This window comes from Lipotes vexillifer, unplaced genomic scaffold, assembly GCF_000442215.2.
Source record: "Lipotes vexillifer unplaced genomic scaffold, Lipotes_vexillifer_v1.1 scaffold1489, whole genome shotgun sequence".
Classification (NCBI taxonomy): Eukaryota; Metazoa; Chordata; class Mammalia; order Artiodactyla; family Lipotidae; genus Lipotes; species Lipotes vexillifer.
In genome coordinates, this window is record NW_006776475.1 from 19,083 (window position 1) to 38,321 (window position 19,239).

Consider the following 19,239-nt stretch of genomic DNA (forward strand, 5'->3'; position numbering starts at 1 on the left):
TCATTTCCAACATAAATGAAGTATTTCTAAATTAGTAAATAAACTATAAATGCAAACCACTCTATTTAACAGATAATAGTTTTATTTCTTTATAGTTATCACTAAGTTTTGGTTAGATGAACCCCAAGTGTCTATACTGAAAGTAATTTATAAGGAATCCATCTTTTAAATGGCTTATAACGATTAAGTTTGGTATTTTCCTATTTAGTTTCTTGGTGCATTCTATTTTGATTTAATAATATGGTACTGGAAAAACTTCTTGTATATGGTTTTAAACACTCTATGTAATGTTAAGCACAGTTCTTAGGTTTTGAAATTTTCGGGACTATTGATGCATAAAAAAGCATATCTTTAGCATTCTATTTCCCAGTAACTGCTGAAGGACTTTGTCAGTGCTGAAAACCCATCAAGCCCTTATTAAGAAAGCCAAGATGAAAACGAGAGCCTGATGCTTAAAAGAAAGCACAGTTCAAAGATATATGGCCTCTTGTTCTCTTAGTTCAAAGATTAAATCAAAAATTAATTGGCAATGTTACATATAATATACTATTTTGTCATTTGGCAGATGACAACTAAAGACATGGATCATTATTGTTTCTTAAAGTATAAGCTTTGTTTTCTCCTGTTTGTGACTCTTCCGTAAGCTATTTCCTATTTCTTTTCTTCAAGATTTTTCCCCTCCATCTTGCCAAAACAGGTCTTGAAATACAAATGGAAATAAATGGTGGGGGAACCACCTCTGAAAGGCTATGGTGAAACCAAAGAGAAAGAATTTTTCACTGTCACTGTTTTGATTGAGTCATCTCACATTTATCTGTTAATGAGTCCTGAGGCTTGAATATTCTGCTTAAGGCACACTAAAGACAAAGCAGCCTCTTGCCAAGAGGCTTTTCCCAGTGTTCACACACAAAACAGGTTTTAAATGGCCCAAGGTGGGTCACAACCCACAGAAAAAAGCCGTAAAGATTTCAGACTTCATTTCAGCTCTATGGCCACTTAACAAAGCCCTTCTCTTCCAGATACATTCAAAGGCCTGTGTTCCTAATGGGAATCCATATATGGTCTTTCCTGGATGCATGGACCTCTTCCAAATTGTTTTCAAGACCCAGGGCACTCATCTGGAGAGCAATTCCACAGCTTTCATCCAGCTTGCAAAGGGTCTCACCAACCTGACAGTCTTAAGAGCCACTGCACCAACACCTCCTCCCGCCCTTACACAAGGAAGCCATGGGATGAAAGGCAAAGCACATGGCTTTGAAACATAATAGTCTCAGGACCTGGGGCAACTTGCTTCATCTCTGTGGGCTTCCCTTTCCTGTCTATGAAAATACATATATAAATACCTACTTCACAAGGAGTTGATGAAGAGAAAATAATTGGGACGCTGACCAAATTTTTCTACTTTATAAAAGTTACTCTGTTATGCAAAAAGACAAAAATTATTGAAGAAGCTTTTTATCTACCCAGGTGATAATTAAGGCTCCCAGATACTGAGGAATTGCCCCTGGTCAAAAAGAGCTAGTGTCAAGACAGGGGGTCCACTCTGTATTTCTCATGTTTCCCACACCACAGACTACATTCACCATACACTGCAAACTTGAGCCCAACAATAACAGAAATGGTGCTCAGGCCTGGGCCCACCAAAGAGGAAATAAAACCAAAATAATATCATATGGTGACATCAACCTTCAGAAACAAAGATATTTAAAATTACCAAGTGACCCTTTGGGGGTCTACACACTTACCAGACCTTAAGAAAGCTGGTGGAGAAGAGATGACTGCATCAGGTGAGCTGGCCATTTCAAATTGTTGACTCTAATCATAAGCATCGCAGGCTAAACTATAGCAATTTTCAAAACTGTTTAGTGAAGGTTAGAAGCAATCAGCATTAGATTAATTGAAAGCAGTGTGAGCAGTTATTAACATGATGCGGTGTGCAACAAAGGCAATAATTGAGGTTCATTGTAATTTTATTTTCTCTTTTACGACTTGAAAATTTGATTTTCTTTGCTTTGATAAGTTACATTTGCTTATATGGATGAGGCAGGAAATATATAATGGCCACTTATTAAACATTACATAAGAGTAGCATCAAGTAGCTCTATTGAGCAGTGAAGTGATTATAGTACTATGTAACAATGCTCAGAACTTTGCAGTGGCATCTATATCATAGTCAGGTTAGTCCAAGTTTCAAACAAAACTCACTTTATATACTCCTCTAAAAGTAACAAACAGAATCAGGGTGATTGCTTTTAATGACACAGGAAGTCAATGATTCCCTGAAGAAAGTTTATAGTCTACACATCACAGCTATCAGAAGAATCTGAAACCTCAACTAATTTGGAGGGATGACTTCAAATGATATCTCTTTTATTGCTATGATGTAAACATATAGGAACATCCCACATTTATACAATACACTCAACTACCTTATACATGAAACTGGATTTAAGTGACTGCATTCAACAATAGTTAAATAAAATTTGATTTTTTTATTTCTCAGTAAAGAAAGAGAAGGTAGGTTTTCAAAGCTTACTGTTATGACACGCAGTTCAGAGGAAATTAAGACTGGAGAAGAAAATAAACCCTATACGTTTATTAGAGGAAAAGAGAAATGCTGTAAAAGTATATGTTGAGGGTAGAGCTCAGTTTCCTGTAAGAAAACTCCAGTTACTCTCTTTGACAGGAAATTATCAACTCAATAACGCTTTTTATAGCCCAGATAGACTCACTGTTAGTGGTCAACTCAATACATGACACTTTTTGTATGACACAAAAAGTTTGACAAAGAGTGTGAAACAGAAATATAGAAATATACGTGACTATTCTAAGTAACTGTACTAACACTAAAATGTATTAAGGACTAGTTTTTGAAAAATTCTCTCATACGTATGGTAGTTTTGCTATAACCCTAAGTAAATAAGCGCACAACTATTTTTAAGCTTTTGAAAATAGAATGGAATAAGCAACAAAGATTGGGTGGATTTCTCCTGTACGATTTATGAAATTACTTTCTTAAAAAAAAAAAAAAGACTGCTAAGCACTCTGCTGTCTGCACAACTAAGAACTTCATGAATGGGAAAAGCCAAAATATAATGGGGTAGTATTAGCTGAGGAGAAAAAAAACAAAACCCTTAATACCAATACAAATGCATAATTAGTTTTCCTAGGGCTATGTCTTTCAATATTATCAGATTATCGCCTTTGACATTACCATCTCTCAACACTAATTTATATAGTAACAACAAGCCTTCAAAAGGTAAGATTCTTAGATGAAGACTTGTCATTCCACCATCTTTCCTGTTTATAGGAACACTTTTTAGCTCGAGATTACATCCAGCCAGCCAGGAATAAGAGAAGTTTCAATCCTGGCTGTCAGATGAGTTATCAGCCACAAGTGCTAACTTAAAAGTGTGACTCTGCAATTTGAACAAGTCAGCTCAGGACACTGTAACTGCTATAACTGCCTGCGCAGCGTGTTCTGACCTAGGTGGCCTCGGGATTGGGAGCCACAACTGGGAACTAGGCGTCCTGGGGCCACTTGCCCAGGGAACGGGCCCACTTCCTTCTAAGTCCTAACTATGCTCACCGTGACCCCCTTCGTGGCCTGAGGCCCGGTCTCCCTCAATTTCTGCCACATAGATAACTGGCTAGATCTCAGAACTTGTAATGTGAAAAGGAGATACGAAATAAGGCAACAAGCAGCCGCCAGTTTTCTAAGACCAGACCCTAGTCATATGTAAAAATGAGGGGAGAAATACAGACAGGGAGGGGACTCCCGGGAATGTGGCCACCGCCTGATTTCTAAGAAGACTCCGGGAGAAATCGGCACCACCACCTACTTTTCGAGAGGGAACACACACGAAATATAGCTGGGGAAGCAAAATGGAGCAAAGGTGGGACCACCACCTAATGGGCAAAGACAGCAAGAGGAAGTCAGGGACCACCGTCTGCTTTCTAAGGGGAAACACGCGGGCACAGGTTCATTCCAGGACCCCCATCTGCCTCCTGCCCAAGGCTCTTGAGGGGGAGTACCCTCTACGGTGAGGGGGAAAGGGGTGGCGCCCCAGCCAGCCAAACCTGAGCGCTTGGTCCGGGCTCTTCGCTCCAAGACCTTCCAGCTCACTTCGGCCACGAGCCCCGCCATCGCGCTCGGGCCGCCGTCTTGGCCCCCGCCCCCGGGGCCGCCTGTCAGCAACTCCCGGCCGGCCCCGCCCCCCCGCGCGACACTGTCGGGAGGCGCACCGGCCGGAAGTGAGCGCGAGGGCGAGCTTCAACCTAGCTTCGCGGCTTCCCGAGCGTCAGAGGGGTAGCCCTACGGGAGAGTGAGACGGGGCCTGGCCGCGGTCGTACGGGTGTCTGGGCTACGCTCTTTCTCTCTCGGCCGGCGGCACGGTGCTTTCCGGCTGCCGTCAAGCGCAGCAGTGGGCCGGGGGGGCGGGGGCCGAGGGGCTGCCATGGCGGCGGCAGGCAGGCTGCTGGGCTCCTGGGTGTTGCTGGTGCCGCTGCTTGGGGGCCTCGCGCTGCTGGGAGTCGGGCCGGTCCCGGCGCGGGCGCTGCACAACGTCACGGCCGAGCTCTTTGGGGCCGAGGCCTGGGGCACCCTGGCGGCCTTCGGAGACCTCAACTCTGACAAGCAGACGGACCTCTTCGTGCTGCGGGAAAGTCAGTGCTTGCCCGGCCCTCCCTCTGTTCGCGTGCCCCTCCCGGTGTTCCCTACCCCCCTTGCCCGGATTCCCGGTCCTCCTGCATTTCTCGGCTCTTCTCTCCCAGTCCTCTCCCCCTTTATTTCCAGCATCCTTGTAGCTTGCCTTTTTTGCCCCATCTTTTCCAAACCCATGTCCTGGCCTGACCACTCCACAGTTTGATCCACCCCCGCAAGCACTGGAAACACCCCGGTTTTGGGGGTTTTTTTCCTGAGACGACCGCGGCCGTCACTCACGCACCCCGCCCTTCTCATGGAATCACCTTCCAAAGTCCTTTCTGATTCCCAGTAGTCTTTGTAGCTTGCCTTTACGTTCCCTCCCAAGGTCCCTTCATTCCTGTCTGCTGTATTTCCTCCAGTCTCCCTTCCCCTTTGATGAACTGGAAAACGTGCGACTTGACAATTTCCTCTCGTAGAGGACTTCTCCCTCCCTCTTCATTTACCTTGTTCACCCTCCCCTCCCTTTGTCAGGGTCCCAGCTTTCTTAGAAACTACTGTTCCTTCCGAAGGGCCTAAACACTCCACAGTTCTCACAAGTATTTCACAGGCACTACTAATAAACCCAGTGTCTCCTTGGAAAAGGGTTCTCAAACTGCAGGTTTTTCTCCTTCTGGGCCGCCCTAGTCTTTTGTGTGCAAAAGACTTCCTTGCTTTGGCCACCACCCTAGTCTTCCAAATCTGTTTTCTTTTCCAGCTTGAGGTTCTTGGGAGTTCTTTGCTTTAACCATCACTAAACAAACTTTTTTTTGTAAATCTTGATGCTGACAATAGGCATTAGAGGGTCTTAGTATTCTCTTGTACCCACAAAGCAGGTACTGTTTAAGGTCAAGGCTGTGAAAGAAGGAAGTGAAGCACTCATAGAGTTTGACTGACAGGATCTTGGCCCAGATCTCTTGGAGTCCTTATCAGGACTCGAGAGCCTCTTGTGGACCTTGGGTATTTCCCCTATCTTTGTATGACTCCATGTACAGCAAGAAGGGTGCATACTGCCTAACCTATAGCCACTCCACCCAAACTGGAGACAGAGATTCTCCCCTTTAAAGATGCCCTGTGTTTGACTAAACAATTTCAAAAATCTGATCCAATGAGTGCTCATTGAACTCCAAAAATGCATCAACCTGGGGGATGGTTCTGTAGGAGCCACAAGAGGGTAGTCTTGGAGGATTCAGCTTTTTCTGCTTAAATATGGCATCATGTCCTAGTTACTAGTCAGATACCCACAGTAGGAGTTTCTGTGTCCTTGGTGTGATGCATCTGTGCAATGGACTAAACAGCCTTATAAGAGGCTGAGTTGTTAAGTTTGGGGGAGACAAGACTTAACATGTAGTATAGTTATAAGGCATACTCTTTATATGCTTCCTTTAAGTCAATCAGTCTGACTCCTGGCAGAAGCCATTGGCTTCAATTTGCCTTGACCAACAACATTTTTTCGTGTTCATCCTTCTAGTTTCTCTGCTGCTTTGAATATTGAATTTGTGATACACTGTTAGGAATCTGCATTCCATTAGTCTAATAGGACCAACCTTGAGAGGGCAGACGAGCTGGAGTAAAATAAAAGTTTTCTTATTGAAAACAGTGCCCAGAAAGCTTCTTGTAACCACTAATTGTATGTTTCACTGGGAAGCATTTTTCTAATGTATACTCCCTTCTTTTAGGAAATGATTTAATCGTCCTTTTGGCAGACCAGAACGCACCCTATTTTAAACCCAAAGTAAAGGTATCCTTGAAGTAAGTACAAATGTATTTGTTTCTGTAAAACAGTCGTTAGTGTAATAATAGATATGCAATAACTAGTTGGATTGTCTTTGAAATCAATTTTACTCTGAAGTGTTGTGATACAAAACCACTAGTTATGAGGTATGAAGCAAGTAATTTGTTAGGAAAATTAGTGAGCATACCAAAGTTTAAAAATGATTTGCTTTAAAAAATAAATAAATAATTTTGGGTGGAACCACGTCTGTTCCTACATAAACACCTTTCAGTCCCTTGCAATCTGACATGCTTTCTTGAATGTCTTGGGGATTGTCCCTCATCCTGAGTGTGCCTGTGGGAGCAGCTCAGTCACAGGCTCATCAGGTCAACTTTGTCCTTGGTGGTCTGAGGGAGGAGTTTGCACTGGGGTCGATGAACTCTGTTCTAATTCTTCATTTATTGACTGATAGGTGGTGACTGCTAGGTGACTCATAGGTTGATTTTGAGGAAATGCAAATCAAACTGAATTTTCAAAATGTTCCAATAATAGTTATATTTTTTTTATATGACTGGCATTGCATGAAGCACAGTGACCATCATTGATAGTGAGCCAACACAGTTTTGAAACTATAAGAAGCAAGGATTGATCACTGTCTGGAGGAAGAGATGAGTCAGTGCAGGCTAAAGTGGCAGCTTCTAGAAAGTTATGGGACTTGTGCTTGACCTTAAGATAAGTAAAATTTAGGTGAGGGCTTTCAAGTTTCAGGACACAGCATTAACAAGAGATGGTAGTAAAAACAGCAGGTTGTGAAGAGGAGGTGGAAAGATTTGCCTGACAGAAGAGGAGGGTATACTTTGGAAAGTTATGGACTAGGAAGATGAGATCAGGGCAGACTAGGAACCTTCATAAGTATCAGAAAGAATTGACCTCAATCCCGAGAAAAGTGGGGAATCATTACAGGTTCTTGTGTAAAGGAGAGTTGGTGAAAACGGTATTTTAAATTGATTTGATTTACTCGTTAACCATGTGCAGGATGAATTGGTATGTAGAAGGATCAGAGATTACTTGGAAACTGCAAAAAATTTAAGAAGTCCTCATATTGGGTAATGAGTGCTCAGATTCTACAATATTTAACTTAAACTCAGACATATGTAAAAAAAAATTGGCCTTGAGTTAGAACATTGAGGCGTTGAGGGGAAAGTTATAGATGGATAAACAGATTATCCCTCTTGAGAAATGTTCCTTGATACTGGATGTCAGCATGCTTGGAGTGGGGAGGGAACAGAAGTTGATAAATATTACATCCAAGAAATGAACTGCCTAGAAGTGGTTTTTCATGGAAGATTAAAAGTTAAGGAATTTGTGGGCTATTAAAGACTTGGGTTCCACTGAGTTTTTAAAAAATCCCAATTAATTTTTCCTTGATTAATGTAATATTGTTTTATATACTTATAAAATTTAGAAACTCTTGTATTTATTTAGTATAGTTTTCAAAAACTAACTGTCCTTCACTGTTTTCTTCCCCCTCTCCCCTGTTCCTCTCTCAAATGCAACCACTTTTAAAACTTTGAGCTGTTTCTTCTGATGTTTATTTCCATATTCTAAAATAAGTTTTTATACTGTAATTTCTTGAGTTACCATCTTCATCTCTTGGATTTTTTGTTAGCATAGAAAAAGATTTAGCATCTTTAAATTGGCTCCATCTCCATATCATATTTTAGCTTGGTCAGTAGTCATTGTATAAATTCTGGCCATGTAGATTATGTGTACTTCAGAGCCAAGCCGTATACAGTATTTCATTTCTCTATGGTTTTTCCCTCCAAGAGTAAATGATTGTTTTTTAAAAAATAAATTGGACAGTTTTCTGTGTACCTATCCTTAATTTCTTTGCAGATGTTCCATCATATGTGCCATATACCTGTTGTGCTTTTTCTTTCCCCCATTGAGTCCTCTGCACTCCTCCCCAGTCTGAATTCATTCTCTAGGCCTTCTGCAGAGTTACTGTTTGGAGACTTTCCCTTTGTCATTCTTTGTTTGATCCCTATCTCTTGGATCCTGTGCCATTTTGTTCTTTGCTTCTTCATTTACTTCACTGGAGTGTATCCTTCAAGAAATTCCTGAGAAAGGATGCATGGGTATGTCCCTCCATTTCCAAAACCTTTTTCTACTCACTCTTTGATTGGCCTGTAGTCTTCTAGCTTCATCGGTTGCTGGTTTTAAATCCATTGCTATTCTTTTTCCTAATCCTTCAAATATGACTTATTTTTAATTTTTGAAGCTATTAGGGTCTCTTCTTTATCCCTTTTCTCTGAAATTTCATAATATGTCTTGGTGTAGACTATTTTTCATTCATTATTCTAGCCTCCCTTCAAGCTAGAGGCTTCTATACTTGGGACCTTTTTGAAATGTTCTTATATTATTTCTCTGATTATTTTTTTGTTTTCTCTTTCAGGAATTCCTACTAGTTGGTTATTGGACTGCCTAACTCCATCCTTTATTTCTTTATTTCATTTGTGTTTTTGTCATTTTGTGTCTTTTTCCCTGTGGGAAGTTTTCTTAATTTTATCTTCGGCCTTCTATTGAATATTTTTATGTTAGCTGTCATATTTTCTTTTTATCTCCAAGAAGTTTTCTTTGTTCTCTTATTGTTCTTTTCTCTTAGGATGCTGTTCTTTTTTTTTTTTTAATGGATGTATTTTCTTATGTCTTCAAGTGTGGTTTTGAAGTTTTCTTTTGTTTCCTCTGTTATCTCTGTTTTTTTCAGATTCCTTATTAGTATTTGTTTTAGCTCTCTTTAATACTCATAGTTTTCTTTAAAAGGCAGGTAACTCTTTATTATACTATATTTAGAATAAGGTACTAAAGAGCTAATTGGAAACTCTGTGTAATGGGACTTACCTCCTGTCTCCTGCCCTGTGGATATGTTCCTGGCTGACTGGCATCCTAGGAATTTGGCAGAGTTGGGGGCAAGGGCCAAACTGTTCCTTTGTAGACTTTCCATTAACTCCCTGTTTTTAGCGTAACGCCAATATCTTACCCTCTCCTGTAACTTACATCTCTAATGCCTGAAACTTCCCAGAAGTAAACTACTTGGTTGTTGGCATGCTGAGCAAGAAGGAGAAGGGACCATCACAGAAAAGGTGTTTTCAGCCTTACACCTTACTTTTGTCTTTTGCTATTTCGGATGACTCCAAATTCTGAGCCTTTCAGGGCAAAAAACTTCTTGAGCCTTTTCTCCAAGCACTTCAGCTTATACAGTTGACCATTGAACGACATGGGTCTGAACTGCATAGGTCCACTTACATACAGATTTTTTTTCACTAAATACATACTGCAGTACTACACTGTCCCCAGTTGGTTGAATCTGTGAATGTAGAACCGAGGATGTGGAGGACCAAGTATAAAGTTATACCAGCTATGGATTTTCAACTGCAAGTGATCAGTGCCCCTAACCCCACGTGTTCTTCAAGGGTCAACTGTAGTTTCCTTGCCCTGTTAAGGCAGATCCTTTCATGAAAAAAAAATTCCATATCATTTTAGTACGTTCTTTGAAAGAAGAAGAGATAAATTCGTGTGTCAGTCTGTTATTTTGTAAAGTTCTAATTCCTGTTTTTACAACCATAAAGAAGGGCAATTTTAGGACTAAAACCTGATCAGGTTAAGTTCCCATCTAGTCCTTTGTAATATATTACTATTTCAGGGTACTTCTTGACCCCAAATCATTAATTTATCTGAACAAGTATTACTGCCAGGTATGTGCACCATATGTATGACTGCACATGCATACATACACAGGTACACATACAGAGGTATACACTTAGATGCAGCTTGCTACATAGTAGCACGTGCAGTTGCTATATCATCATTTTTAAAGATCAGCTATTTTTCATGGAAAGGTTAAAGCATTGTTGGCATTCTTTGAGGAAACTGGCATTACAAAAAGTATTTTATCATAGTGAGGATCAGTTTTAGAGGCCAACCCAACTGAATTTGAATTCCAGCTATTCCATTTAACTATAGCTGTTTAACAATGAAAGCTACTTCAACCTCAGTTTCCTGGTCTGTTCAGTGAGAATTACGATACCTATTTCAGGTGATGGAGATTATCAGATAATAGCTATTAAGTACTTGATGTAATATCTGAGACATAGTAAGTAGCTGAATTAAAATAAAGCTATTATTATGTTGTTTTTCTTAATCTTACCCTCGTCAGTATTTTCCTCATTTTCACTTTAAGTAAAACCTATTATATATATTTTTATATTCTTTATGCCGTTTAGAAAATAATTATCCATAGGCTGTTTGGAAACTTACTGTCTTGCTGTTTGTTCTTAAGTAGAATTAAATGTAAATTGAATTTAAGGCCTATTTTTTGATTGGGTCACTCAGACAGCATTATGACAAGACTCCAGAATGTTTTAAGTTTTCAAGGTTAATATAAACCGTTTTAGAATATTTTATTATTAAAAATGTAGAATTAGGTATGTATGTTTTGATAGTGTATTGCCAGGTTTGGTCAAAAAGAACTTTTTTGTTTTGTTTTGTTTTTTGTTTTTGTTTTTTTTTTTTGCGTTACACGGGCCTCTCACTGCTGCGGCCTCTCCCATTGCAAAGCACAGGCTCTGGACGCACAGGCCCAGCGGCCATGGCCCACGGGCCCAGCCGCTCCGCGGCATGCAGGATCCTCCCGGACCGGGGCACGAACCAACGTCCCCTGCATTGGCAAGTGGACTCTGAACCACTGCGCCACCAGGGAAGCCCAAAAAGAACTTATTTTTCATTGCAAATCTTGAAATAAAATGACAAGTTTTCACTGTAAATTTCAAATCTGCATTAAAATCTAAAATTAAGTAATCTATAGATAATATCTTTTATAAAATGACAGTGATACCCTCAGTGCTTTAGCAATTGATAATGAGCCTCCATTTATGTTGTTTGTTCTTTCTTTTTTTTTTTTTTTGGTCGCACTGTGCTACTACAGTTCCCTGACCAGGAACCTGACCCCCACCCCCTCATTGGAAGCCCAGAGTCTTAACCACTAGACTACCAGGGAAGTCCTTTGAGCCTCCATTCGTATAAACACCATCCATATGGTATCTTTGACAAAAGAACTAGGTGAAAGGATTAAGCTAATGCTTGAACATAAAACTGTGCTTCCTCTTAATAAATATTTCAACTTTTTCTTGTTTCTTAAAGCCCTCTGCATTCATCCTGATTTCTTTCATAGACCAAAGAGGCCTACATGCATGAAGGATGATAAGCTATTAAAGAAGAGAATGTAATTAATCAGTTATATGAATTTTTAAATTTTGCATTGAAAATATTTTTGTATGGTATAAATATAGAAGTGTACTTTTTTATTAGAGCTCTGCTGGAATGTTTGTTTATTAAAATGTTTGCTTCTTTTAGGAATCACAGTACATTGATAACAAGTGTAGTCCCAGGGGATTATGATGGAGATTCACAAATGGATGTTCTTCTGACATATCTTCCCAAAAATCATGCCAGTGGTGAATTAGGAGCTATTATCTTCTGGGGACAGAATCAAACCTTAGGTGAATTTGTTTTTAAGAGTTTTTAATATTTATCACTGGATATTAAAGGAGAAATATGCCTGGTATTCTTAGGTCAATGTAACAAAAATAATGTTCAGAAATCAGTTCAAAAATGCAGTTCTTGAGTGTCAGTAATTGTCTCTAAAAACTTCTTTAAAAGTCTGTTTTCTGGTTCTTCTTTTTCAACCTAGAACTGGTTTGCAGTCAGCTCCAGGGAACAAAATCTACTCTGTTAGCTTAAGGAAGAGAGAATTTATTAAAGGTTTTTTATGCTTTACAGAGTTATTGTGATGGCTAAAGAACACACATGAGGTTGAACTTTCAGGAACAATCCTCAAAGCCTTCAAAGAAGCTACTGCCTTTTTACCATCAGAAAGTGGCAAGTTGCACAACAGGTGCCAGAATGACACTTGCTCACCAGCAAAATGGATGCCATGCACCCTCCCTCTTAGTACTTACAATTCAGTGATCAGACATTAAGACAGAAATGAGCCTTCACCTCAATCCTGCCCTGCAAAACTCACCATATCTAATTAGCAAGGCTTACATTTTATTTAGAATCTTAAATGCAAGGATATCTGAGAAATGCTGTTTTTGGTTTCTAGTCTCCCCAGTACAGGAAAGCACAAAAAGTTTAGAGTAAAGGTTGAGAGTCAGTCTACCATATCTACCCACCACAAGTCTTCAAGTCTTATCTGAAAAGCCATTTAATTATACCTAAATGGACAACTTTGTTCATGGAGCCAGTCTGAAGAAAGGAGGAGGAGAGGAGGGCATGGACGTTTTAGAGTCTAGTAGTTTTGCAGGATTGGGATCTTTATATCAAAACCTTAATTGTCAACTGCTCTACTGCTAAATTGTATATAAAGAAGACTCATCTAAGATTTTCAGAATGAAGACTCAAAAGGAAGTTATTGTAATGCTGATCTTCACTGTAGAATAAACTCTCCCAATAGTTTATCTACAAACTTGATGTCCATTTAAGTTAGATTTATAGTGTCTCATTAATGCTAATAGTTGGAATTAATTATAGAGATGAATTTGGAAAGAATGAAAGAGTATTTTTCCCTAAGTGCAAATATCAAAAATAATGTGTTATGACATGCCTTTTCATTTATATATTTTCTTTTTTCTTTTAACAGATCCTTGCAATATGACCATGCTCAATAGAACTTTTCAGGATGAACCATTAATTATGGAGTAAGTATGTGCTTGCTTCCCTTTGAATGATTTTAAACTTACAAACATAAAATCTTTCACATAGGAAACTACTTTGCTAAGTTGTATTGACTCTAAATTCATTCTCCCTTTAAAGCTGATAGGGGCCTGTCCTCTGAATTATATATTTATTTGCCATGATGGAAGAAAGAGAAAGGTGAAATTCATTATTTTGCAAAGAGGGAGAGATTTGTCTTTTTGGTTTTGTTTTAAAAGCTTTGAATGTGTCCATGATGGATCTTTGTTGATCCTAGCCGTGTTGTTACTCAACTAAGATAACTGTTTTTGGATAAAACTGTTAGTGCTTGATTGACAGATCCGAAGAGTAGAGGATTTCCTCTAGAGACCTAGAAAGATTTCTGTATTAAGGAGAAACTTTGTCCTTTTCACAACTCTTCCTTAGTATTATCATTTATCTCCTCAAAGTAGACTCATGTACCAGGATAAAGTTAATCCAAATTTCTGTTAGGATTCTGGTAATGATGTAGATATCATTTCGGGGAGTAAACAATGTATAGCCACATTCTTGTTTCCAGTGCTGCCTTTTGTACAGTTATTAAAATCATAGTCATTCATCAATAGGTCAGTAACCATTAGAAGTCTGAACTTTAATTCACGGATTAATCTTTTTAAAGGTGCTCAGCTTGATTTTTTTAATAATTGGGTGTTTTTCATTGTTGTTACATTATTCAGTGGCTAGTATAAATTTTTATACCAACTAGGGATTACTTTTGTGGGTTATTTCTCCTAAGCCCATCTGACTAAACAAGGAGGGTCATGATTCTGAAATAATGGTCTCCTTTTCACTCAGAGACAGGCTAGGCTATATAGAGGTTACAGACAACACCAAAATCTCACAACAAAAGTTTATTTCTTGCTCACACTGCAGGTCCAGTGTGGGTCAGTGATAGGCCCTTTTGCCAGCTCTCAGAGTGTCTTACAGGCCTCATCGTCTGTGGAGCTGTACCGTCATGTTCTTCTCATTGTCAAGATGACTGGAGGGTCTAGTAATGAAAATTAAACACTTTGGCCTCAGAGTGAAACATGTCACTTCTGACATTCCGTTGATTGCAACAGATACTGACTGTTGTATGTCTGCCACACCTCCCCAAAGTTTGTTTTTCTTTTTAAACTAAATTAGAAGTGAGAATTTAATAAAATAGCTGCTTAATGTTTTTAATGTTTTCTTTTTAGCTTCAATGCTGATTTAATTCCTGATATATTTGGTATCACAAATGAATCCAACCAGCCACAAATACTATTAGGAGGGTGAGTAAATATTATATCCATGTAATTAATTGTACATGTTGCTGCTGGAGGGACTGTGTATCTATGTGAACAGATTGCTTTAACCATTGGGGGAAAAACTCCAGCTCATTGGAAATCCTTGTTTAAGATTTTTAAAAGGACATTTGGTCAACGTATAAGCTTTCTCAAACACTATGGATTTGATCTGCAGCTGGTTTCTGTGTAGAGCCAGTTTAATCCTTTTATCCCTCTGGAAATTAGAGATACAAACTTTGCAAGTCCCCATTTAAATATTGGTTCATTGGATGTTTTTAGAAATGGAAAGATTTAATTTAAATAGTATGGATAGCTGCTGTTTTGATTGAATTCTCTATCTTAGTCATGTTAGCTCCCAGATGTTCATTGATAAGCCTTCTTCCTTCTTTGTTCAATGAGCAATTAATAATTGCCTGAAAATATAAACATTCCTTCTCTAAGCTCTGGAGACTTTTCCATATATACTCTATCCTTGACCAGTTTGTATGCTAGGACTCTCTTATTAACCAAGAATGCCATTCTTAGGGAAAACTGCCTGGAATCTTGCAATTCAAAGATCTCCATTATAATTCGTCTAGATTTAAATAGAACTGTCTTCCTAACACAAGAATTCATGATAGCAAGATACTTTTCGTGAGATACCTTCAACTTGATTAATTTTTTCTGTATTTGAATTTTAAGAGTACAGAACACATTTATTTATTTTTTTGACTTTCCAGCAAGTGCAGAAAACCACCTTTATCAATCTGTCTTCCCAGGCACTATAAATCTAATGAATTTTCCCTCTGTGTTTTGGAGGCGTAATGTATTTTTATCATTAGTTTCTGAAATGTGATGCACAGGCACAAAGACAAGTAAATTATCAAAATGTGAGCTATTCTGAGGTGAAACTGTTACATTTCCTATCACTTTTTCTTAAAAGTTTTCCATAAAGAATATGAGTGTTTTTATGCTAGTCATGGTGACCTTTGAAAGACTTGCTGTGAATCTTTAATGAGAAACCTGTTTTTTCCTCAAACTTTGAAAAATACCTGGAAGAGAACCCTGCTTTAGATACCAGCTGGATGGAGATCTTGCTTTGCCTTTGTGGCCATGTCTGGGAGGAACTGAGTGTGGGTGGGCTAGGGGAAGGCACAGGTGACTCCTACCATAGCAAGCCCTGCTTGTTTGTCTTGGGTAGACACGTGATTAAGAATGTGATGGTGACTTCTGGCCTGGTTTATTTCATGGTAATCTGCATTTTAGTGAAAGAAATACTTGGAATATTTTTAATATGATGTGGTTTGACCTTTGGAAATTTAAACTTATGAAACAGCTATTGTATGTAATTGAAAAAGTAAAAACTACTAGATATTGTGTGATAATGTCATAGCTTATTTATTTGTTCTGAATTCTACGTTAGATTTTTTTTTTTCCTCTGATGCTTCTTTAAAAACTTATTCTGGGGCTTCCCTGGTGGCTCAGTGGTTGAGAGTCCGCCTCCTGATGCAGGGGACATGGGTTCGTGCCCCGGTCCGGGAAGATCCCACATGCCGTGGAGCGGCTAGGCCCGTGAGCCATGGCTGCTGAGCCTGCGCGTCTGGAGCCTGCGCTCCGCAACGGGAGAGGCCACAACAGTGAGAGGCCCGCGTACCGCAAAAAAATAAAACTTATTCTGCCTAAAGATATATTCACTTTTATTTTTTATACATTATTCTCTGGCATACTACACTCTACTGGAGTAGTTCTCTACTATTTTATGATATTTCTCATTTAAACTTCAGTTACAGATTAAACAATAGTGGCTAGCCATATTATAGGTAACAAGTTTGTATCCAAGATTTATCCTGTTACTTCTGTCCTGATAACTTTTAAAATGAAGTTATAAAAATTGACAGAAAAGAATTTTTGTCAAGAACAAAAATTGGATGACTTTTGCTAGCGTTATCATTATTCACACAACAGAAAGCTGAATATGTCTCTATGGGGGCAAGCATTAATATGTTACTAAAATAAGAAAAATGTATTTCGCCATATCAATTTTATGTTACAGCATATGATTAGGTGTATAAGTGAAAAAGCCATTAGTATTAACATTTTGGACCATTTGCATGACTAATGATTGGCAGCCCAGTCTTATCTATTAAGGAATCTAACCAACTTTTGCAACTTAAATATTATGCTTATTTATGCCAGACCCAAGATTATCTTAAATTTAATTAAATTTGGCTAGCACCTTAATTTTATGGGAAATTTTGCAATCGTCTTTAAATAGAATGCTAAATGCTCCCATGGGATTGTGCTGGAAAGACCATGGCTGTAAGTGGCCCAGTAGAGGCATGGAAACAGGAGATTGCCCACAGGTAAAACTAACATCAGTTCGGCTGGAGTAAGGGTGCAGATGGTCAGCCTAAGCTGGAAACAGTGATAGGTAGAAGAATCCCTTTTAATTGGCACTGTGGGGGTTATCTGATAGGGACAGGAAGGGTGCTAAACCTCTGCTGAGGTGCCAGAGATAATTGAAGTGTGTTAAATGTACAAAGGTGAGGATTCAGTTTGCGCCTCCACCTCACTTTATAATGACTTGAAATAATGTAATAATGTGCTACATTACTTAGAAGTAACACCTAGCTATTAAGTGTTAGAGCAGCTTTTGCAGTGATGAGGTTATCGTTAATGAGCATTTTCTGTAAAAGGGTATTTGAAACTGATGTTGCATAAGCATTCAGGATATTGTTTTTAGTATTGACGTGAAAACACTTGTACCTGTAATTTTAATCAAAGCCAAATGTAATGTTGGTCTGTTCATATTTTCTGTGACTCATATACTGAGTTCAAACACATTACTGGGTCAGGCCCAAGTTGTATACCTGGGAATATTAATCCAGGTATGTGACAAACAAGCACTTTTGCCATACTCCATTTACTTCACAAGCATTTGCATGAATATTTTGAATGGAATATTAATGGCACTGAAAGCAGCCATTTTTAACTTATTTATGTGAGTGGATATTTTTCCTCCATTAGCAGAAAAAACTATCTTGTATTTAAATATAGGTATTTAATCTCAATTCAGAAGGAATAAATCCATGTTTTTCCATGTAATCTTCTTACATTATAACCAATGACTGATTTATTAAATCACCCTTCATTTTTACTGCTGATTTGTTTGTTTGCTGGTGCATTACAGAAAATATTGCAAATATTTATCTTACTGAAATAATGATATTTGTCATTTAAATCTATTTAGGAAAAATATGAAAAGAGATTCATAACACAAAACCAAATAAATATCAGGACAGCTTTTAACTTTATAATCAGCATTAGTACTCATAGTCTTAACAGAAAAAGGTAGCTTTGAGATGATTCATATTTTCTTAGAATTCCCCTAGCAAGCCCCTCCCTTTCTCACCTTATACACCATTTGTATTTTGAACATTGTTGTTTAAAGGAATATTAGGACTTAAGAAATAAGTTTTTTATTGGTATTTCCATAGAAACAGCATCAGTTTTATAACTTTTCTCTTTTCCTAAAGAAACTTTGCTATTGGAGATAAATTCATTGATTTTCTCGTTTCTCGCCTAAACCTTTTTCTTTTCAAAATTAAGCCACAGAAATAGTGAAAGCTTTAGCAGATAACTTAGAATTGTATATGCTGTGATTATTTCAAGTGGCTTGTTACTCAAGGATCCATAATTTTATTTCCTGGAGTCCCACCAGAAGCTTTTGGGGAGTCAATTAAATGACCCTTGATTCCCTGGTGATTTATCATACTGCTTTGTTTTGTGTTCTGGTTGGCAGTGTTGTATGTAAGTGTACTTTTGATTGTTTCTAAGTGAATTTAAGAGGTTATTCTCAAAATTTACTCACTTTGCTTTTAGTTAAATCTGACAATTTTTTAGATATGTTTTCTTTGTAGTAATCATTTAGAAAGAGAGCTTCTTTTGAGTTTCTGTGCAAGTAAATTCAACAGTAATTGTTCATCATTAATATTGATGATATTTAAAAGTGTTTTGAATTCAACGTATTTCTATTGGCATATATCAAAATTTTGTTTCCTTCTTTGAGAGGAAACCATTTTGTTTTATTTTATTACGATTTGCATGTATTGAAAAAAGTCCATTTTAAAACAAGCATAGAGGGCTTCCCTGGTGGCGCAGTGGTTGAGAGTCTGCCTGCCGATGCAGGGGACACGGGTTCGGGCCCCGGTCCGGGAAGATCCCACATGCCGTGGAGCTGCTAGGCCCGTGAGCCATGGCCACTAAACCTGTGCTCCACAACGGGAGAGGCCACAACAGTGAGAGGCCCCCGTACCACAAAAAAACAAACAAACAAAACAAGCATAGAATACCAATGAACTGTACACTTAAAAATGGTTAAGATGGTAACTTCTATGTTATATATATTTTACCACAATAAAAATTAGAAAAATAAAAACAAACAAGCACAGTTAGAGAAGCTATATGTATAGAGCAGACTTTGAGTAAGCTTGGTCTATATTATCATTTCAAAATAATTTATAAAATGAATCAAAATAATTTATAATTCCTGAAAAATAATTTATAATTTATAATTCCTGAAAATACAGGTTAAGTTCTCTTTCATTAGAGTCCTATTGTATGTTTTAAAAATGTATATTCTGTTGAAAATGCCCTACAAATACTTGATTTTTAACAGTCTGGAGGCCTAGGCTCTGAGCTGCGTGAGTTCCTGTGTTCCATAGTAGTCCTGAGTAGAGATGGGGGCCAATGCTTCTCCTCAGGCTGTCTACTCTTCTGTCTTCCTGCCCTAGGAGCCAGTGCTG

The 19,239-nt window shown here is 38.4% G+C and overlaps 1 protein-coding gene across 1 annotated transcript in view; it reads left to right on the plus strand.

Moving 5' to 3' along the window:
- Nucleotides 1-4,317: 4,317 nt before the first annotated feature.
- The window catches only part of ITFG1 (integrin alpha FG-GAP repeat containing 1), a 244,852-nt gene continuing 229,930 nt past the window's right edge, over nt 4,318-19,239 (plus strand). The window contains exons 1-5 of the mRNA XM_007450381.1: nt 4,318-4,665; nt 6,361-6,433; nt 11,808-11,953; nt 13,096-13,153; nt 14,366-14,440. Of these exons, the coding sequence (XP_007450443.1) occupies nt 4,458-4,665; nt 6,361-6,433; nt 11,808-11,953; nt 13,096-13,153; nt 14,366-14,440 (560 nt within the window). The 5' untranslated portion in view covers nt 4,318-4,457. The remainder of the gene's footprint in view (nt 4,666-6,360; nt 6,434-11,807; nt 11,954-13,095; nt 13,154-14,365; nt 14,441-19,239) is intronic.